The sequence below is a fragment of the Ixodes scapularis genome, unplaced genomic scaffold (assembly GCF_016920785.2).
Source record: "Ixodes scapularis isolate PalLabHiFi unplaced genomic scaffold, ASM1692078v2 PGA_scaffold0__279_contigs__length_252992795, whole genome shotgun sequence".
NCBI lineage: Eukaryota > Metazoa > Arthropoda > Arachnida > Ixodida > Ixodidae > Ixodes > Ixodes scapularis.
Window position 1 is genome coordinate 40510079 of NW_024609835.1, and position 22613 is coordinate 40532691.

Below are 22613 nucleotides of genomic sequence, written 5' to 3' on the forward strand. Positions count from 1 at the left end.
TCTGCTTTCTAAGAAAAGGGTCCCTCCTTTACCTTGGCGGGGGCGCAGGAGAACTCTGCGGCGTCCGTCGAGGGAGTGGCCTCGGGCGGAGAGGCAGCTGCGGAGGAGAAGGGCAAGGCGGCCCCAGAGGAAGCCCCCAAGGAGGGCGACCCCGAGGCCATGGACACGGAGGAGCCCAGGGCCCCCGAAACCGAGAGGGACCGCCTGGTGAAGGACGCGCAGCTGTCCACTGCGGCCGCCGCCGCCCTGGGTGCGGCAGCCGTCAAGGCCAAGGTGGGGAGCTGCCGCCCTCTTGAGCAGGGATTCCCAAGCTTTCCCATCTCTCGACCCCTTCTGGTCTTGGCATTAATGTGATAAAGTGGCGCAAAGGCTCGTGGACCCTGTAAACAATAATGCATACACTAGCGAGTTTGCACATTGTTACGCAATGCTGGATGGCTCAGGTTTTATAAAATAGTGCTTAAACTGGAAAAACATTTTTCACTAGGGCAGGGGCAGGGATGGCTGAAGAAATTTGTGAGCTTGGGGTAGCCCTAAAGGTACCCCGGGGGGGTACCGTGATTCCCAACCTTCCCTGCCCCTAGCCTGCCCCTAAGTAAAGTGTCCTGCCAGCTTAAACACCATATTAAATAATCTAAGACAACTATCAATACGTAACCATGAGCCAAACACTCCCTGTTATAATTGTTTTGCAGGCTCTGTAGGCTCCTGAACCACTTTAATGTATCAATGCCATGATTGGGAGGTTTTTTGTTTTTTTTGTGGCTAATCATTGAGGGAGATGGGTCTTCATTTTGCTCATTTTCTCTCCCGCGTCCCTGCTTCCTAGAAGTTTAAACGGCATGGCTACCTTCTGAGTGCCTGCGGAGTCAACAAGTCCTAGATAGCAAGGCCGTAGCTGTCGATTTTCTGCGTTGCCTGCGGGGGCCAACACTGGGAACGGTTTAGACACGAGTGCTGCATCGGCGTTTGTCCGGGACTTGCATTCTCACCGATCAAACGCTTGTCCCACCCAAACGCTGACACAAAACTCGGCTCCCGGCTGTTCTTAGCACTACGACCTTATTACGGTGGAGACATTGGTGGAGCCGTAGACACCTCCTGGTTTTCTTCTTTTCCTCCTTCTCTCCACATTCGCAGTTTGGTGATGGAAAAAAATAGAGGATTGTCTGTCTTGCAGGAGGTTTTTGTTATATGTGGGTCTGTTTTGACGAGCACATGAGTGTGTAGCGGAAGATTGTTCTGTGGTCCTGGGGTGACTTGGTCGGGTAACAACTGGAGAGTCCCGCCAGATTGTTAGCTCTTAATTCCAACGGGCTCGTTGGCTTTGGAGTAGAGTTCTTACCTATAGTCTGAGAAAGGCTTACTGTGGTGTATTGTATCTCTGATGTAATTGTGATTTTGGTGTAACATCAAAGGGTCTTTGGGGTCTATGTTACTCCTCAGTTCTTCACTGAGATTCCAGATGTTTATTGTTGGTTCGGTGGTGAACACGCCAAATTTCACTTCATCCTTAGGATTGCCTCAAATCCCCACTTCATGTATGGGGTGATTTTTTTACGAACTCAGATTTGTAATCTTGCCACTAACACACCTGCAGGTATAACAGCAGCAGCAATTGTTTGTCAGTATTTTCACTTTTTTTTCTGTTGGAAAATTGTGTTCAAAAGGAACTCAAATTTGTGTCTGGTGTCCCATTGAAGGACATTCTAACATATTTTGGAATGCTAAAGCTAAAATGCAATTAGTGGAAAGGAGGAAGCAGGTTGATCTGCAAATTGTTGGAAGGTTGGTGAAGAGACGAAGAACGGATGTGAAACTAGGGAAGGTGGTCACAGGGCCTGCAAGTTTGAATTTGTTGTGGAAATTTTCGTGGCATGGTGATGGTTGACTGACTGCCTTACTGTGCTTGTTGAGCATTGCTCTTCTTGCACTGGCTGAGCAAGCGCACCTGTTATGATTGCAGCACCTGGCAGCGGTGGAAGAGCGCAAGATCAAGTCACTGGTGGCTTTGCTGGTGGAGACCCAGATGAAGAAGCTGGAGATCAAACTGCGCCACTTTGAGGAGCTCGAGGCCATCATGGACAGGGAGAGGGAGACGGTGGGTCCCTCGTTGTTTGCTGGGATGCTTGGCTCTGCTCTTCTCGTACCTTTTGTTTGTATTTGCTTTGTTGTCTGGCTCCTTTCGGAACCCGTTGTTTTAGCTACTTTTTGTCATCTGCATTACTAGATCACAAACCATTGTCGTCTGGCAGTGCAGATATTTACTCTTTTACCATTGTCGATTACAATGGAAAACATGTGAATGAAAACAGCTAAATGCATGTAAACTAACTTTAAAACTCTGAAACAGAGAACTCATGCAGATAGCGTTTTTCTCCGAGATCTGCATGTGCGATATCGGCTGACGTCACACGTGAGTTGTTCCTCAAGTATATTGCATCGTGAAATGCAAATCTGCTGCGTCCGCGATCTGCAGTATTTGTTCCCATGACATGAAAGTTTTTAGCGGATTCTCGCGTTTTTGTTTGCGATCTACAGGCACGATACCGGTTTCCACGACAGGCAAGATTGTAGCGAATCCCCGCATGTTTATTGCACCATAAAACTTGAATCTGCTGCGTCTGCGATCTGCAGTATCCGTTCCATTGAGTTGCGAATCTGCTGCATCTGCAACCTTCAGTATTATTTCTCATGACATAGGAATTCATAGCGAATTCCCGTGTGTTTATCGCATCGTGAAACGCAAACTTGTTGTGTCTGCGATCTGAAGTATCAGTTCCCGCGTCATGCGGTTTGTAGCGGGAATCCCGGTTTGCAATGGCATTTGCATTTGGTTAAATTCATGGACCTCCTTCGGTTTTTATGTAATTTTTTTTGCACCCACTCCTCTCAAGTTTACCACTCTACCGCTAGTTCCTGTAACGTGTCTTCGACCAGCGTGTTTGCCATTCTATAAGCTTCTTGCACCTGACGTCACTTCCGGCCAGCCTCGAAATCGAAGCCAACATTGTCGTCTCTGCCATCAGTGCCTTTGCGCCACATTGCAGGCATTCGGTGTTTTATTGCAGCGGCAGTAGCGCCGTAGAGCTCTGGTATTTGCCTCGCTTGCATTTGATGATAAAACAGATTGGTGGCGAGCAGCTGATGGAATGCAGGTCAGAATAAGCGTGACTTGTGTTTTACATCCTCGCACGGCACTTTAATGTGCATGTAAAGCACTGTCGCTCGGCACTTGAACGTGCACGTAAAGCACCGTCGCTTGGCACTTGAATGTATGCAAGCGTGCTGTCGGACGGCAAAAGATGCGTCGTCCACTAATTATTCGCGGCGACCGATGAGAAAATTAGTTAATTCACCTATACGTGAAATCATTGGGGGGATATTCCGCAGAACTTGTCAGCACTGTAGCCTGTCCTCCAACTTTTGACTAGCTACACAGATGAAGAATGGAGCTGCCGCGCAAGTAATTTCGTTTACTTTACTCGTCTCAGTCAATTGCAAGGAGGTTCCTCACCCGACACGAAGCGCAGTCCGCAAACCCTTTGTTGGTACGAAGCTCTTCCGTTGAGATGGTGCTGGCGTCGGAGCCCTTTGCGACACCGGCGAACCGATTGCTCAAGCGTCGCCTCATCCCGGCTTCTAATGATTGCCAGAATCCTAGAAAAGTAAAGCAGTACTGCGGGTCGTAGCTCCGTTTTGTCGCCGACTTTTACGGCTGGAGCAATTAATTATGGCGCAATTGACCGTTTTAACCCTCAAGCGAGCGGACAAATTACGACGTGAACACGGCCCCAAAATGCAAAAGGCGTAGCGTAACGGCGACGTATGCCTCCAACACCGATTCCGGTGATGTTTCCGAACCGGAAGTAGCGTCGCATTGCGGTCTTGTGCAAGAACCCTATCCGGCCCACGCATTCGAACTGGTTCCAAAGGGGCAACATATTGCGTCGCAGAAGCCGGTGCGTCGTGTCGTTGAGCGTCGCGATCCTGACAATTGGGCGTAGAGTCATTGGCGAAAAAAAATCGTGAGTCATTCCACTCTATGAAGGTGAAGGACCAGTGAAGCTCTTTTTAGGACTTGACACAGACCCGCCCAAGGAGCCAAAGGAAACTAGACACGTGCGACGGGACCACCACCCTGGGAGTGCGAAAGGACAGGAAACTAGGCACGCAAGCGTTTGGAACGAAAACAAAGAGAGGGCGGTGCGAGCGTATACATAGCCGACGCGGGTGCACAGCGGCAAATCTTTAAGAAACCTTTTTTATCTACTGAGAGTCACCGATCTTGAAAATGGTGCCTATTGATAACTTCTGTATTTACTCGCAAAAAAAACACACTTTTTTCTCTCGAAAAATTGACACAAATTTGGGTTCATTACGCCGGTTAAAATTTTTCCATTCCCACACTTTGTGCAAATGTCATATTAGGGGCCAATATGACACGGCACGGTACTGTGGCACGTCTCCACTGATGGAGGCACACCCCTCCCTGATCGGGGGCGCACAACAGTAACTATGCTTTATAAATTGCTAACCTTTTTAGGGCATTTCTGGCGTGCCTTTTGCCGAAGGAAAAGCGCCCTACGAAGTTCACCCAGGACGGAGAGCGACGTGACCGTTCTTGGGCCTTACCACTTTCACGACTTCACTGTGCGAAAGTGGACCACAGGCGACGGCGTGTTTGTTCACATCAGTGCATCCGATGGACGAAGAACGTTCGCAGCTGGGCAGTTCCTCGACCCAAGCTTCTTTAAGTGTGCGTGCCACTCGGTTTCATAGTTGATCACTTCCGCAACTACACACTTGCAAGCATTACAAGAGTGGCTTGGCTTGATTTTGCCTGACCGCTTGGCAGCAAACGAAAATCGGTCTGATGATTTGGACGGAGTTGGAGACTCGAGGAGTTAAGGATTCGAGGTGTGTTTAGTACGGGAGGGGGGGAAAAAAAGTCAAAATATTGGTGTCCGTTGTGGGGTGTGCGTTCATTGTGCGAGTGTGTTCATTATGTGAGTAAATACGGTAATCTACTGATTAGACCTATTTTTAAATTACCCAAGCATCAAGGAGAATGCAGAAATGGTGTTTCATGCGCTGCACGTGCCGGCGTCTGCAGCAGTAACTGTTCTAAAGTAAAAGCCTAAAACAAATGGCATCTTGCACGTGCATTCAACAACGCTTTACCGTATTTACTCGATTGTAACGCGACTGCGATTGTAACGCGAGGGGTTACTTTTCACTGCTTCTAGCAAGAAAAAATAAATCTCGAATGTAACGCGAGGGGCGACTTGTAATGCGTCCGGCAAAAAAAGAAAAAGGCCAAATAAAAACTACTGAAGTAGCGTGACACTGGCACATGCATGAGAAATTGCATTTATTTTTCAAATGTTGGCTAGAAGCAATCACCTGCCTCAAGACGTTGTGTCCTTGCTAGTCGTCGTCGGACGAGTTCTCGGAATCCGAGTCTTTCTTCGCACTCTCATCCTCCCAAAGAATGTCGTCTTCCGTGCCATCGAGGGCATTTGAAAGCGAACACTTTTTGAAGGCACGATTTACCATGCTGTGTAGGGGGTTGTACCAAGTGGCAGACACCCACTCGGCAATGACCGAAGCGCTCGGTCGTTTGATTCTTCCTGAGGGTGTCAGGGTTTGATCTTCCCGGATCCAATCGTTGTACAGCTTGCGGATTCTGTCCTTAAACGGTTTGTTTAGGCACACATCGAGCGGTTGCAGAATCGAGGTCATTCTGCCGGGAATGACAGCAAGGTGTGTTTCAGTCTCTGCCAACTTCTTCTTGACCTCGGAGGTGAGGTGTCCGCGGAACGAATCCAGCACGAGGATTGAAGACGGGTGTAGAAGAGCACCTGGTCGGCCGGCACCACACTGTGTTAATCCAGTCAAGAACTAAGGAAGCTTCCATCCATTCCTTCTTCTGGCAACACACAATGACGTTCCTCGGGAACCTTTCTTTTGGAATAGTCTTCCGGCGAAAAATGATGTAAGAGGGCAGCTTGCGGCCATCTGCCAAGCATGCCAGCATTACTGTTATTCTGTTCTTTCATTCCCAGTTGTCCTAATGCATACTTCTGGGGCACCAACGCTGTTCACAGTTCTTGACACAGGCATATCAAGATACACAGGAGTCTGATCTGCGTTGCCAATATGCCCCAGTGGCATGTTTGAAGAACGGCGCAAATTCATCACAAAGCACTGAAATTCCAGTAGTTTTCCTTCAAAGTCCTGGGCAACTTTTGCCGGATGGAGGTGGTCCGGCGGAGGGAAAACCCATTCCTCCGCATAAACCTCTGCGTCCATCCACGTGACGCTTTGAACTCCGTTCGCGGGATGCCCATCTGCCTAGCAGCATCACTCGCTTTGAACTGTATCAGTTGAACGCTGATGGCCATGGGGCGGTTGCGCTGTTCTATGACGTAATCAGCAACACGCCGCTCCAATTCCAAGTAACGGCCGTGGCGAGGCCCACGGAAACCTTTTCGGCCCGGCGCGCACATGAAAAGGCGCTCCCGCTGGAGCCGCCATCCACGAATGGTCGACTCGTTTACGTCGAGGTTTCGGGCAGCGGCTGAATTGCCAATGTCTTAGGCCAATAAAATGGCACGCCTCTTGAAGTGGGTCGTACTGTGCCCAACACGCTGCCATTGTAAGGGCAGCCGAAGGGAGATGAAACACAAGGCAGCCAAAGTCGCCGATGCCACCACACACGACGAACGCAACGTGCACTCCATCAGAGAAAAAAAAGGCGGAAACAAAGAGAGAGTTATTGGCTTGCAGTGGATCCAAATGACTTTTGGCAGGCACATGTTGCCAACATAGGTCCCGGGGCGCCCAAATCTGGCGCCTTCAATTAGGTCTGGGCGTATCGTTGCAATTCTTAGATAACTTTAATTTCGGTATTCGATTGTAGCGCGAGGGTTGACTTTAGGCAGCCATAATCTGGAAAGAAAACTCGCATTACAATCGAGTAAATACGGTATTTAGGTTATTTACTTTGAATCTTATATGGGGAAGGCATGCGCATGCGGCGGTGCGAGCGTAGAGTTTTTAGTCACTGCACATGAAAAATCCACAGAAGCCTAGCCATAAACAGCTTCGCTGTAAAAGGTGAGCGGATGTGAAGGTCGCCGTCGTCGGGGCGTCCCATCTCGCGTCTGCTTTGTTTCTTGTCGACTGTTCGGCCGCAGAGCGACCTTCGGCGGAACGGGCGTCTGCCACACATACCATCGCTGTGCCAGGGTCGCGACGGGCAACGGCGTGTCACTTCCACGACGTCGTCGGGTGGAAATCGAGGGTCCCCTTTTGAGGGGGCAGTGAATGCGCCGGTCAGAGATGCGCTCTAGGCACTGCACTCTAAGCAAACGGACTTGCGACTAATCGAGGTGCCCCTTGCCCCATTTTGACGGCAGCTGGAGTACCAGCGCCAGCAGCTGATCCAAGAGCGGCAGCAGTTCCACCTGGAGCAGCTGAGGGCGGCCGAGTTCCGCGCCCGGCAGCAGGCGCACGCCATGATGATGGCCCAGCAGGGGGCGGCAGCCGCTGCGGCCGCCGCCGCCGCACCGCCCGGCTCAGGGGGCCTGCCGCCCCAAGGGGGCGCCGGCGGTGGAGGAGGCCCCAACCCCGAGGACCCAGGTCAGCACCCCCGCGGCCCCTCCTCCCAGCAGCCGCCCTCGCACCGCACGCCGTACAGCTACGGGCCCTCGTACGGGGCCGCAATCCCCTCTGGCATGGGGCCTCAGGGCAGGCCCGTGGGGCAGTTCCCTGGCCCCGGGGAAGGGTTCAGGGTCCCCCATGGGGGCGGGGGCAACCCCGGGGCTTCCCCAGGCATGCCTCTCTCTTCGTCCTCTGTCGGATCGCCGGGCATGCACCCCTCGGGTGAGTTTTTTTGTAGTCTGCTTTTTCTTTTTAAAAGGATGGGAGTGGGTGCGAAAGTTTTTGATGTCGGAGGTGTAATAGGACCCCTTTCAAAAGTTGGAGCCGTCTAGCGGCTGTCACGGAAGCCCCACTGTTTCCGCACGAATGGCAGTGATAGGAAACGATAGGTGAACTCGAAGCACCCTCAACTTTGCGAATCGAAGGCGACGTACGAGGACGATGTCTTAGGAACAATTTCCGGCTTTCTGCTCCATGCTCTTCAGGGTGTTTACTTTTTCCGTTGTAGAGAATCCGAGTAGTGTTGCCATCAGGGCGTCGGGTTCGGCTCTGAATGAAGTGGGTAGACTGACTTTTGGAAAGCGTCTATTTGCAGTTGTTTGTTTATATGGTGAGGAGGAGGGATATATGGAGTGTTATACTAAGGCTCACTGTAAAATTGGCTAAAAAATTTGGCTCGAAAAGTCGGCAAAAGGTGTCATGTAGCCATCTAAAGTTTTCATTAAAGGCTTATTTTACTGGTGGATTCTAGCTCGTGAAATTTCGAGGTGTAGCTCCATTCTTGCAAAGAAATGAGGCCAGCACCCTTGGCATGGTTATTGGCGTTATTTGCTCGCTGCGTCTATCGGGAGATAGCTCTGCAAACAGAACCCTCGATTAAACTCTGTCATCCTCTTTGGTTTCTGTCATTGACCGTGTCGAGGGTGTCGGTCTAACTTTTTCTCTGGAATGGAGCTACACCATGAAATTCCACGAGGTAAAACTCGCCAGCTAAATACACCTCGGATGAGAATTTGAGACCACAACATGAAGGCTCCAAATTTTCCGGACGATTTTGGAGCGATTGCCAGGTAACATCCTACATGTATGTGGCTCTGGGACATACTTGTAATACACCATTTGCAATATTCCCAAGCACCCCAGCCCGCCTTGAGAGATCATGGGAACGGTGTTCCTTCAGCTCCCTAGTGATCGCTACTTTTGACTAATTCCATGGTTACACACTTTTAGAGCGTCATTCAGAGTCACCATGAACAAGCGCCTGATATACCCCAAGGACCTGTCATAACACTTTTGAAATTTCTCATCAATGTCAGCATTTTTTATACTGTGCATGCGATCCACCTTTCAACATGGATGAGCTGCAGGAATCTCTTACAATATTACCATTCTTGTGATTGTTGTTTTAGCAGGAATTGCTTAAAAAGCCGAGAATTCACAACAACAAAAACCAGGATTTGGTCTGGAGTCTGCGGGGCTGTTTATAGTATTTTAGTGTTTCTAATTTAATATCAGCGTCTTTGAAGCTGTACGAAAACGATAATAATGTAAGAGATTTCTGCAGCCCCTCCAGTTTGAAGGGTGGACAGCATGCACAGTATCAAGGACGCTGACATTGAGGAGAAATTTTAAAGTTGATATGAAAGGTCATTGGGGTATATCAGGAGCTTGTTCAGGGTGACTCCGAATTACGCTCAAAAGCTTATAACCGAGGGTAAGGTTGAAAGTACCGATCATTAAGGAGCTCAAGGACCACCGTTCCCATGATACTTTTAGCGTGGGCCGGTGCGCTTGGGGGATATAGCAAATGGTCTATGGCATATTGTTACGATATCACTAACGTTGTTCTTGCATTTAGCCTCAATCTATGAAAAATACCAGAAAAAGTGAGGCTGTCTTTCGAGCAGGTCTGGCGTCTCTTTATTGTGCCACTCGGCAATGGCCAATTAGTGTTGCGGAAACCTGGCTTTTCGTCCAAAATGAGGGGATGTAATACCTCTGTCAGACGGGCACCTAAAAGGACTTTTACGCCAAAGGCCTTTAGGATTTTCAAATGACCTTTACGTTCCGCCATGGTAGACAGCGCAAGTAAATGTCATTTAGATGATGTTTACAGTGATTGAAGTCTCGTAGCCCGATTCAAATGCATAAATCATGTTCACGCCAGAAAGTAATATTCTTGCGATATAAATAATTTTTTAAGTTTTTCTGAAGCAAACAATATATTAAAAAAGGCAAAATGACGAGTTTAGTCGAGTGATTACAACAAAGTCCACCTCAAGCCCAAGCAAAGTGGTTTTTTGGCGATTAGCAGCAACCCTGGGCATCTCCCGCTTCAGTCCTAACGTTGCTCTGTGCTCCTTGTCCTTTCCGTGCTTCTGCTACGGTTTTACCCTGTTCGGTTCGGTGTCTTGTTGGCGCTTGAGGTTCATCGCACATGTCGGAGGTCCTCCAGACGACCCTCCTGAAGTCATATCAGCGCCCAGGTCGCCTCAACGCTCTGAAGGAAGAGCGCGGTGACCCCTTCCTATTCGTAGACGCTCCTCCGTCGTTCGACGTATCGCACGACGCAAGAGTGAGATACAGAAAAAAAGTGAAAGCCGTTTACAACTCCCTGTAACACCGAATTAGAGCGCAGCTCTTGAGGAGGAGGAGGGAAGGGTACTGGGGGGTGAAGTGACCTGGGGGGGGTCACGTGACCTTGGGGAGTCACGTGACCATGCCGATGATGTCATCAGTGACGTCACTGATGACGTCATCAGTGATGATGACGATGCGGACTCCGATGACGTCATCAGCGATGATGACGATGCGGATGTCGGTGACGTCATCAGTGACGTCACTGATGACGTCATCTGTGATGATGACGATGCGGATGCCCCCCCCCCCCCCCGAAGTCACGTGACACCCCCAGGTCACGTGACCCCCGCCGAGGTCACGTGACCTCCCCGATGACGTCATCGTCACTGATGACGTCACCGGCATCCGCATCGTCATCGTCATCACTGATGACGTCATCAGTGACGTCACCGGCATCCGCATCGTCATCGTCATCATCACTGATGACGTCATCAGTGACGTCACTGATGACGTCATCAGTGATGATGACGATGACGATGCGGATGCCGGTGACGTCATCGATGACGTCATCGGGAGGTCACGTGACCTCGGCGGGGGTCACGGGACCCTGGGGGTGGTCACGTGACCTGGGGGTGTCACGTGACTTCGGGGGGGGGGGGGGGGGGGTCACGTGACTTCAGGGGGGTCACGTGACCTTGTGATGACCTTGGGGGCCACGTGACCTTGGGATGACCTTGGTTACGCCGACGGCGACGCCGACGCCGCTCAAGCCGGGAGCGGGCCCCTAAGAGCTGCGCTCTAATATATATCTACAAAAAAGCATTAAATATATACAGTATGGATAGTAATATAAGTAGAGAAATAAAAGCTAGGTAACTATGGTTGTAAGGAAAATCGAGAGGAAGAAAACCGAAGTAATAAAGTGGACGACGCGAGCAGGCGATGACAAGGCCTACTAGATAACTGGGGCTGTGAGTACAGAAAACGATTAGTAGAGCAAGGTTTGAACAAGATATATGTGAAACACGCTCTTTTTCAATAAAAATGCAAACGCATTGATTTTAGATATTGGTACAATCTTTTATTTCAATTTGCTTCTCTAGTGTAGACCGCTGCTGACGAGAGTAGGCCTTTAGCAGCCGTAAAGGAATTGTGGGAACTCAGGTTCACGAAAAGGACCTTTATGCTAAATGCCATTTGAGTTGCCATGTGGCACTGCTTAAAAAACATTTACACTAGAGGTCCTTTGGCGTAAAGGTCCGTTTACGTGCCCGTCCGACAGGGGTATTACAATCTTCAAAGAGGTACTGCACCTTAGGGCAAAGCTGGGTATTAGAGGGATTTCAGAAGAAAAGTTAGTGCATTGCATGGCACCAAGAGCTTTAGAAAATAACTGGGAAGGAACTGGAACTGTTTAAGTTATGAAATAGAAGATTGCAAAGCCATGAACTGCAGGCAGTGGGAGGTGGCCTACTGTAATTTTGGGGTGTGCGAATGGAGCTTGTCTTTCTGTTTTTTTAAATGTTAGAGGTGACACAATCACTTCCTGTCGGCTAGTTACCTACTAACTGTTACTCATAACTCTTTGGAGTGATGGCATTGTGGTTTGCTTAGAACTTTTTGTTTGTTAGTTTGAGTTTTCAGTAATTGGAATTCATATTTTGCAGCTTTCTGCCTTAAACATGATACTACTAAGAACATTTTATCACTGATCATAGATTTCCGTATCAGAGACATGCATGCCAAGCCTGAAGTGAGATTGTAGTGCTAAGGTGTTTGATAAAAATTGCTTGGTGCTCACTGCTTCGAATTCTTACTAACAAGCGTCTTGCTCAGCCGAGCTACTAACTGCATAATGCTGATGTGCTTTGTTAGGGCCAGTGATCTTGGTTTACTTTATGAAGTTGAATATTTAAAAATTTGTTTTGAAGCATGCCTAAGAAATCAAGTGTACTACATTTTCAATTAAAAAAAATAATGCAAAAGCAAATAAGGACAAAAGATGTTAAGCATGTAATATTGTTTAAGTTGCTCTACACATCTAAGTTTGGGACATTTGATTAGCAGTCAGTTGAAGTGGTCTCAATTGTTTTCGTTTTCTGGCAGGCGCCTATCGGCAACATTCTTTTGGGATGGGACACCCATACTAAACGATGCTGTAAGAACGGATCTATGCACCGTGGAGCCTTTCGTTTGGTTCACAAATGGACAATCTGGCCACCAGAAAGATTCAGCATTCTGCTTTGTGCCCAAGAACTGCTCTAGTCTCGTTTCATCAAATTAACAGTGAAGAGAAGCCACCACAAAAGAAGTGACCCCTTTCAATTGTGTGCATTTCGTGTTCTACTCGGTGTTGCGTACAACCTACGAGTTCTTCCAGAACCCTAATTCACTTTATTGTTTTCCAGTGTGCTTGTTTGGACATGAGAAACAGGACTGTTCCTTTTTCTTTTTTTTTTCGTGTGCCTTGAAATTTTTTTTTAGTCGCTTCAATGATGCACAAAACTATGCTCGGCTCGTCTGAGGTTTTGAAGTAATTGAACCGAGGTCTGCCAAATAGCCACATTTTTGGACAAGATTTGCCAAGTTTGCATAATGATGGTTGAGTAGTCATACTGGCACTGTGCATTGTACAAAGACACCCCCATTTAGCTTGTTCATGTCATGCTCTCCAGCTGTGGCACGAACTCTCAGTGGGTGTCCTGTGTTAACATCCACCGAGAGTATACAAATAACTTGTTTGTAAACTTGCCCTCGTAGATCTGAAAAAGTGTAATCTGAGATTTATCGTTCGCTGTTCTAGGTGCCTAGGTTTAGCCACTCTTCAATTTGCATGGAATTGAACTTTCGCTGAGTGCATCTATGAAAAGATATGAAAAGAAAAAAGATATATTTTCTTTTTTCGTTTTTTTAGGTTTAGCCACTCTTCAATTTGCATGGAATTGAACTTTCGCTGAGTGCATCTATGAAAAGATATGAAAAGAAAAAAAATATATTTCCTTTTTTTTTTTTTTTTTTTTTTAAAGACTGTTTGAAAAATTTAGCTAGTTATAATGTATTGTTTGAGGGAAGATTGGCGGCTGAAGCTCTTTACATTCGTTTTGTAAATGTTGTATAGCCCTCATAATGTAATGCAAGCTGCATGCTACAGCATAAGAATGCTCATCATATTTCCCCAAAAAAGAAAGCATATTGAATAAAGTTGACTCTATTCTTCTATTTGACAGACTTTCTTGTCAGTGTTTCCTTCTGACTGGAACCATCGCACCTATTAGGACACAGTATTAAATCATTAGCTTGGATTACATTTTGTAGTTTATGTAGCTTTTATATGCATACAGGTAATGTAAAGCTTTTAGCTTCAGCTGATATCATGAAAGCTTTTAGTGTATTTGTTTCCACATTTTTTAGTGTATCCTATGCACCTTTATGGCATGTCACTGTGGGGAGTAAAAACAGCAATTAAAATTTGTCAGTTAAATTATAGATTTTATTTCTTTGGCACAATTTTTTTTAAAGATGCGCAGTACAATTGGTTATGTTTGTAATCCATAGTCATGCCTTGGGACAGTAAACTTGTGTGCTTATAATAAGGGGAAGGACAAAAGGAGTGGCACATTGCAAATGCAGCTCCACCAAGGTCTTAAGTCTTTTTCACTAACAGCTTTGTTCCTTTTTCTCTTTGCACTGCTGACCCACAAGATTGAGGTGGTAGTAAGACACGGATGCCCTTTCACTTACCACTTTTTGCTTGGCTGCATTGTGTTGAGCTGCATGACTGCTGGTGCTGCATGCTTCAGAAAGCCTGCCTCGCTTCTCTAGTTTGGAAGGATTGCATGGCTTTTGCTGCAGGCGGACCCGGAGCACAGTACGTCCCGTTCTACCGCTGTTGCTCCTAAGGAATGTGTCTGAACGGGGAAACTAAGCTGTACGCAGTTGACTTTTTATGTCGCGTGCAAGCAACCTCAAGTCAAGGATTGGGAGGAAGAGTGTTCGTTTTGAAAGTAAATGTGAGCTTTGTTTCTTTAGCAACTCGTCTGGAATGTTAGGACCATTCTTAGTGACAATATTTGGCACGCTGAATTGAGTTTCTAGCGGGTAAAATGCGCGGAAAACATAAAATCCTGTGGTCACCGACAAAGTGGGAGCGGCGGGACGTCTTTTTCGTACGCCCAGCCTCCACCACGCGTTCGTAGCCTTCGGCGTGCTTTGGCAGTGCATGCTTGCTCAAAGCTCACGAGACAACAAAGCGTTGTTGAAGGTAGGGAGTGCAAGCTAGAGGCAGAACAACTGAAACCTCCTTGTCATTCCAACCCTGTCGGTGACCACAGAAAAAAAGTAGGAGAGAGTTGCCATCTTGACCCCACACCCCACCCTTTGTACCCGCATGCCCGTGTGCTGCTTGCTGTTGCATCTGTCAAAGTTAGGTGTCGGAAAGAAGGCGGCCTCTTTGCTGCCTCCTCTGCTGGGCGCGTATGCCGGCTCTCGGTCTTTGTTTTGACAGTTGTCGTCATGTGGTGCTCGTCGTCATAGCCCGTTACATTTTCAACCTGTAAATATGACTGTTGAACATAAAAAAGTTTAATGTTGTAGCGTGGTAAAATGGCTAATTGGCCAGCTTGGCTCCCTACTCTCTCTGAGCTTTGATTCATCTCCACTTGCATAAACTGAGTGATTTTGCCCCTTATGTGCTATGAAATAATTTAATTGGTGGGAATGGGTTTGCCCAAATCTAAAAGAACTAATTGGTTAAGCTTTACTTCTACTTGATGTCATAAATGCCTGGAAACTGCGAAAAATTCTAGTTCAGTTTGTTTGAGCATAACAGCAGTCACAACTTTTTATTAATCTGTAGCAACATTGATGATGTTGCTTAGACTGCATATGAACATTGCCAGCATTGTTGTAATGCCCATGCAACATAAGTCTTTAGTCACTGTGAGTTCTGCAGCGGTGTACTGGAATGTGCATCTCCAGAGAATAGCTTCCTCGTGAAAGAGAGCATTTCGCACCTGGTGTAGTATCTTAATTTTAATGACATTGGCATTGCAAAGTGGTTGGATAGAGAGGATGATGCTTTCTGAGGCTGGTCAGATAGTGGGAGCACCAAGTTAGCAATGTTCACATTCACAAATTGTCCATTGCAGTGAGAGGCATTCGTTTAGGCTGACTCAAGCAATGTTCACATTCACATAATTGTCCATCACAGTGAGAGGCAGTGTTTTAGGTCGACTCAAGAAGTCTCCCGTATCTCAAACTTCTCCGAGGGACCACAATGTTCACGTTCTTCACAGCTTCTTCGAATTTCCATCCTGCATCCCTATTTTCACTGTCAAGGACAGTATGAGCTGCAACAGTCCTTCATTCTTTTTTTCTTCATAACTGTTGGCTTCTAAAATAGTTTTTGCGCAAACCGTCGTATTAAAGCATAGCTTAGGTCCTATTCTTTGAACTCTATGACAGATAGGGAGATAATGGAAGACACGGAAAAAGGTCAGATTGGGTGTTGCAGCTCATATTGTCCACGGGGGTCCTTTCTCCGTGTTTTCAAAACATGGTCTCGTGTACCCTTTCTCTGTCCTGATCTCCGCATACCGTCCCATTTCCTTTCTTTTCCCTTGTGTGTGTGTGTGTGTGTACGTGAATGTGCCCCTGTCCTCCTACCCCCCTCCCCCGACCCCCGGAGCAGCCGGAGCGGCAGCCGCAGCCGTGGTGGCACCCGTGCCCGCCATGAATGGGGGGCCTCCGATGGCCCCTTCCACACCGGCCAGCACAGCCCCAATGGAGCAGCAGCCCCAGCCGCCGCCGCCACCGCCCCCACGTCCCGTGTCCCCCCAATGTGGCGCCCAGCCCAGGTCAAACCTCTTTGTCTGCTTCCAGCCGTGTAGCGTCCAGGGAAACAAGTGGGGTTTAGAGGGAGGCATCCTTTTCGCGACTAAATTCTGCATCATTTCCCGCCTGCATCGTTAATAGTTTCATGTTGGTTATGTGGCAGAATATCTTTCAGAATAATGTGAAGGCTTGCTGTCCTGCAGGCATTTAAACTCAACCGCAGCCACTTCAAAGTCATGCAAGTTAACAGAGTCACACTAGTCATTTGGAAACTATTCCAACCTTGGCCAACTGTTTTTCAGTCTCTCTGACTCCAGCAAAAAATGTCTTACTTTAAATGAAAATGAGGGTTGGCAACACTGTCAATCTCTAAGATTGCTAGGGGAAACACTACCTTGAATTGCACCTTTTTTTTTCCAAAAAATGCATATTCAGAACTGTAGAGTTTTGGCCTGTATGGATAACAAGGAACACCCTCGCAAAGTCTTGTCAATGTGCACTGACAAACAATGTCAAAAATAATTATTCTTTATATGTTGGTGAGGTGCGGTGCACTGCGAAGCACTCGTCATCCACAAGTGAAAATAGCTGAAAGCAATGTCAGTATATCAGAAGAAGTTTGAAGAAGACATCACCTACACTGCTGAAAAAAATTTCTGACATTTACAATGCAAAAAAAAAAAAAAAAATTAAAGCGTCATTTTGAAATTTTTAAGTGCATTTATCTCGGCTTCACTTTTTGGCAGCAAATCCCACCTAATAAAACTATTGTTTCAGTATGAAACTATTGAGAGACTTTATATTTGCAGATTATATGCCGAAATTTTATCGAGCCGGTTAATATGGAACTTGCATTTTGCATTTTCATGTTCCTTTATTTTAAATAATTGTAATTTGCAAAACTTGGGAAATTTACAATATATATATATATATATATTTCATAATTTTTTTTACCTGAAAAATGCATATTTTTTTTAGTTTCTTTTCATAGTAACCGGCAACAAGTATTCCAGTATGCATTCCACCAAAAAAATATGTGGTGATCAACACCATTTCTCAATGATAGATTCATTGAGCAGATTTCATGCAAAGCTATGCTTTACTTCATTTGGGGGGGGGGGGGGGGGGGGGGGGGTTAGAACCTCATAAAATCGCTTCACAGGGCTGAAAATTTGCATGCCCTCCTTCCATATGGCTACAAACACTACTTGCAAATTTCACGTCGATTGAGTGAGCGGTTCAAGAGTAGACATGCTCAGGTATTGTCCCCCCTTAAGAGCAACCTTAGCACGTTGCGATGTACCATTTCTCTACGACGTCACTCTTAAAGTTGTCGCAAGGTGCATGCCAGCCACAGTCATGTCCACATGTGTCATGTGGTGTCATGACGTCATCTGAGTGATGTCACTTGAAGTTTCACACACACACAGCATGCATATGCCTCATTTGCGACACATACTCTGTGTCTCCGAGTTTATCAGATGTGACTAAAAAGTGCTTACATTGTTATCTTGTAGAAGGTGTCCACAAGAATCGTACAATGCTTCCAAAGCTAGATGACATGGCTCTTAGCCAGCGAACAAGATTGACAAATTTATCATTGGGGAAGAGATGGAATTTTGCAGATATGGTACAGTCAGGGAATGCGAGAGACTGCAGACTGCAGCAATGAATGAGGGAGGTGCTTTTTGCTTCAGATGTTAATTTGAAGGTGTTTCCCTAGACCATCAAGCGGGAAACTTGAAACTATGGAGGTTTGACACAACATGGTGTTTCTGAACAACGCTGCTTGCATTCGTTTTTTATCAAACTAATCGCTCGATATCAAGAATGTCCTAGAGTAGGCACTGGCTGCATTTCTTTAAGTCACTAACATCGAAAATGTGTCACTTTGTGGTCTGTCCAGCTAAGTGGTCGTCATCGTTGGCAGCCAAACTTTGCGTTGCTTCTGTGTAGAGTGGCCCTTTTTGCTTGATACACTTTCTTGCTGCTCTTTCTTATTTCTTCATTGAAATGGGGCTTTGAATTAGTGATAAAGAAGTATCAATTTGTCGAGCAGGCAACTTGAGAGTGAGTTTTGTTAGTGACATGCAACCAAAGCATCTTGCGCTATGATCGAGTACCCGAATCCTCTTCATACTAACTTCAAGCATTGGAGGAAATGCCTCCGATGGATAGTACTTCCTGATTACAGCCTCCAAGGGTCGCACATAGCAAGACTCTGAGCTGTCACTTTCGTAATTCCTTCCCACTACCTAGAGCCACCGAATAGGCTATGCCTGGAATACCGGCACTCCCTTCCCCTATTTTCTTGTGGGAACTGCCATTTTGGTGTTCAGTGCAGGGTGGACACAATTGGCGATCGTTACGACTAGAAAATATGACGTGCCGAGCTTTAGACACAGCGCGGGGAACCTCGGGCGATGTCGTTTCAGTTTGTCGCCGACAGTTTTGACGTTCATAAAGGAAGGAGAACCATTAACTGAGTTTGCGGGTAAAGTTTCAGACAATCGGCAACTATGATTTTTAGGAACCAAGGACAACTGGCGGGGGGTGCTGGGTTTTGCTGGCAGTCATAAAAGAGTTGAGGAGGAAAGGGTTACAGTCGCAAAGAGAAGGTTAGAAGGTTGGTTTAAATTATCCAAGGAAAATTGAATGAAGTAAGACTTAACTAGTACGGCTGGGCACAGGGGAAAATTGGGACTCCCTCCGGCACGGCTCCGGCCCAAAGTCTCAACCCTGTCCCCCAGAGGGCCCAGTGTTGGGGTAACTCTAGACAAACCTGAAGTAGTTTCACCCTAGGTTTGACCAGAGCAAAATTGGCAACTTCTTCGCCGGACATGGGAAGGCGGGTGTTGATGTTTTTAGTTTTTTTGTCCAATCCCCCAAAGGTCATCCTGGTGATATCCCCCACTGCCTGGTGATAGTTACAAAAATGCAGAGGGGAAGCAAATCGGCTTAGAAGGGTGAGGGGAGGATCAAACTTTTGGGTGGTTTTTTTTTTTTTTTTTTTTTTTTTTGGTTTCTAGGTTTCCCCCCCCCCCTTTCCCCCTCTCCCCTCTTCCTTCCCAACCTTTAAATCTGCCTGGAACTTTGAACTTGGGATTCCTCTTTAATACCCTATCCCACTTTTAATCCCTCATCCCTTTGTTCATGCGAGTCTTTTCCCCTATTAGGGTGAGTAATAGTATGCATGGACATTTACCCCCTTTTCCCGTATCTCAACAATTCCCCCCCCCCCCCCCCCCCCCCCCCCCCCCAGGCTAGGTGGCGCGATCTACCACACATTATAAAGGGTAGTACCATTAGCATCCAACCATCCATCCAGGTAGCTGAAGTGTCATTACTCTGAAGCATAGCTTATTTAGTGGCTGTACCTTCGGAGCCTTGGTCTCGTCCTGAACTAGTAGTACCGTATGTTGGCATCCTTAGGAGAGTGAGAGTGTGAAAGTGGGTCCCGGAGCAAACGTGTGGTTTCTTGGGCCGTCCCCTGCAGCCGAATGCGAGCCTCCCCCACCCCCGGCCGCGAGCGGAGACCACGCGCAAGGAGCCGGTCCCCCCGCCCACACGAGCGCCCCCACGCCCCCCGGAATCTGAAGAACGCGGCTGGGCCCCCCACTCCCCTGCAGCGGGCTCGCCGGAAGACTTCCTTCGTGCTATCTCGCCAACATTGTGTCATCCTCATTGTTTGTTGTACATTTTTCAACATTTCCCGTATCTGTCCCCTAGCGTAAGCTCCATTTCTCCGCGCGTGTCATTTTCTTAGCTTGCGGCGATGAGACTCTGTTCCAACTGTTGTCGGGCCGAGCTGGGCCAGTGTTTGTCTTGTGATCGAAGAACGTTCGGCAGCCTCTCAGGCATGTCACGTGCTGATCTGGCCGACCCCGGCACGAGTCGCTCGCTGGCGACGAGGGGTCGTAGTTAAGGGTGCGAAAAGTGCCGACGCGACGGGTTAGGTATTACTTATGCGTGTGGAAGATTCATATGGTGATTCTTTTCATTTGAGCTGCTAAAGAAATGCTCAAGCTTGAAAGTCAAGCAGTTTGATTATTTTCAGAGGGAACCATTTCATAGAATCAGACACAATAAAAACATTTTCCCCCCAGCATTGTGTTCTGCACTTATTTTTTTTTTTTTTATTTAGACAACAAAACTGTTATAGTACAGGTCAGAATCCAAATGTTCTGGGACAGGGTTCATGGTCTTGAAATTTAAAGTTGCATAGCTAAAATACATTCTCTTTCAAATTGAGCCTCCCCTTGCAACGACACGCTTCTACCACCTAGTGTTGAACTTGTCAAGACAGTTCTAAATCCTATTTTCAAACTCTAGTTTCACTCTTGTTTTTTGATCAAACTTTGACGAAGTCGACATGCCGGCGAAGGCAAGAAGAGGGAGTCGCACAAGGTTAGTATGGTGGGTGTGGGAAGGCTGTTCACGTCGTGAGAAAGTTGTCAACCAGGAATGACCTGTGGTGAGCTCTCTTTGGATGCTTACTACGTTCGTCATCGTCTTACCTTCTCCCTGCCTTCTTTCAACCATCCATGCTATTCGGAGGCTTTTGACCATGACGGAGTAGGTGTACCCTAGACCTGCTTCAGCGTGTTGTAGGTTTCTGTTGAACTTTTACCCAAACAAATGCAAAACTTGTTAACGTGCTGCTAAATAAACTTTAATACTTTGCTTAGACTAGATGTACCGCAGCAACCTTATGACCTCCATGGGCAAAACCGCTGTTCCGGAGACTGGGTTATGTTGTAATGCAATCGAAGCATCACCATAGGTCTGGTCTACACATACACTGCCTTATAAACCCAGTCCCGGAAATCGTGGATTTCACCTCGTATAATAAATCGCCTCCTGGACAATCTTTTTTTCCTGTCTATCGGGAGCTGCAGGAACCAAGTGAGACATCAGTTCTCTTTAATGTTTTTGCTGTACATAATTTAGGCCAGTTGTAGGTCTGTTGGATCATGTGTAGCAAGAGGCACAGTTACCCGTTCATTGAGGCATTAGTTGGAATTTCGTTGTTTCCCTGCAGTTAAAAATCAACATCAACAACCTCGGAGCAAGAAGTTGTATTTTATAGCCCCTTCCACTGGCAAATAGCGAGCGCTCGGCGCGCGGATCCTTGTTTCCCTCGCGAGATGATGTGCCGCTTGTAGATTCGCCGAGCGGCTCCAACCGCTCCGTAGAAAAGTGGCGGAGCGCGTCGAGCGGTCCGGAGTAGTTCTCCGCGCAGCCTTTTTCGGAGGAGTACGATCTGTAGTCGTCTCTCGCAACGTTTCAGTTTCATCTTAGGATACAGCACGAACAATAGACGTGGACGAAGAAGAAACACGCGGGACGAGCGCTGACTATCAACTGAATTATTTTAATAGGAAAACACATGAAAACGACCATTCATATTTTGCCGTTCACCTCCCGTCTGCGTATTGCGAGACACTTCAGTAGCGGCGTGATGGCACGTGTTGCTATCCCAAATTGAAAAACGTCACCTCACTGTCCAGCAGTGCCAAAGACGGTTGGCTGACACACGAGGTTGCCGTTCTTTTTATTTTATTCTTCGCCCAAGTCGGTTGTTCGCGCTGTGTCCCAAGATGAATTCCCACCAACTCGCCCAACTATCCATTCTTCTAAGTGTAATTTCAGTTTCGTTATCGACATTCGCGCGGGGGAGGGAAGGAGTTTCGCGGCTTTTTAGAGCGCAGCTAGGCGCCCGTTTCCGGCTTGAGCGGCGTCGCCGTCGCCGTTGCCGTCGGCGTAACCGCGCGGTGCATTATGGGTAAATTTCCCCGCTAAATCTAGTTTAAAAATTTCCCCGCTAAATTTAGCGGAAAAATTTCCCCGCTAAATCTAGCGGAAAAAATTTCCGCTACATCTAGCGAAAAAAATTTCTCCACTAAATCTAGCGGAAAATATACCCCACTAAATCTAGCGGAAAAAATTTCCCCCTCTAAGTTTAGCGGTGAAATTTTGGTCACGTGACCCCCTTCGAGGTCACGTGACCCCACCAAGGTCACGTGCCCTCGGGGGGTCACGTGAACCCCCCCTCCCCTCCCGAGAACACGTGGCCCTCAGTACCCTTCCCTCCTCCTCAAGAGCTGCGCTCCAATTCGGCGTTACAGGGAGTTGTAAACGGCTTCCACTTTTTTTTGTTTCGATTGCTGAGTGGGCTCTCTTGGTGTGCTTGTTTTCGTTCCCCTCGTCATGACCGACTCGCCCGAGCAAACTGCGGCGATTACATCGTTGCTGTTCATTTCAGGAGGTATATTAGAACGCAGTGACAGCGACGAAAATACAGTTTAGCTCCAGCTCGAGATACGACGAGGCAGCCGTTCTCGGCGAAGTGTTTGCCGAGTCGTTTGGCTGGCCAGCGAAGAGGCCCAAGATACCGCGTTACGTCGAAGGCGTGCGCGCCTATTCGGATGAAGAGCTAGGTAGGTCGTTTGCTCGTTTTGTGGTCTCTGTAATTGGAATAATTAGAAGACAACACGCCAAATACTCCGCAGATGGAAGTCGCCTTCGGAGAT

At 47.4% G+C, this 22613-nt stretch overlaps 1 protein-coding gene across 4 annotated transcripts in view; it reads left to right on the plus strand.

Annotated features, from left to right (window-relative positions):
• The window catches only part of LOC8042398 (SWI/SNF complex subunit SMARCC2), a 53017-nt gene extending 32832 nt beyond the window's left edge, over nucleotides 1-20185 (plus strand). Inside the window, exons 21-25 of one of the 4 annotated variants that reach the window (XR_006078409.1) lie at nucleotides 49-273; nucleotides 1967-2101; nucleotides 7425-7890; nucleotides 12355-13059; nucleotides 13163-13225. Coding sequence is in view for 3 of the 4 variants with exons in the window: in XM_042294028.1 (XP_042149962.1) it covers nucleotides 49-273; nucleotides 1967-2101; nucleotides 7425-7890; nucleotides 15935-16103; nucleotides 19577-19814 (1233 nt within the window). In the remaining variant the exon portion in view is untranslated. Of the gene's footprint in view, nucleotides 1-48; nucleotides 274-1966; nucleotides 2102-7424; nucleotides 7891-12354; nucleotides 13060-13162; nucleotides 13226-15934; nucleotides 16104-19576 lie in introns of those variants that run through there. The other 3 variants (XM_042294028.1, XM_042293987.1, XM_042293997.1) reach the window with 3 other exon arrangements.
• The last annotated feature ends 2428 nt before the right edge of the window (nucleotides 20186-22613 follow it).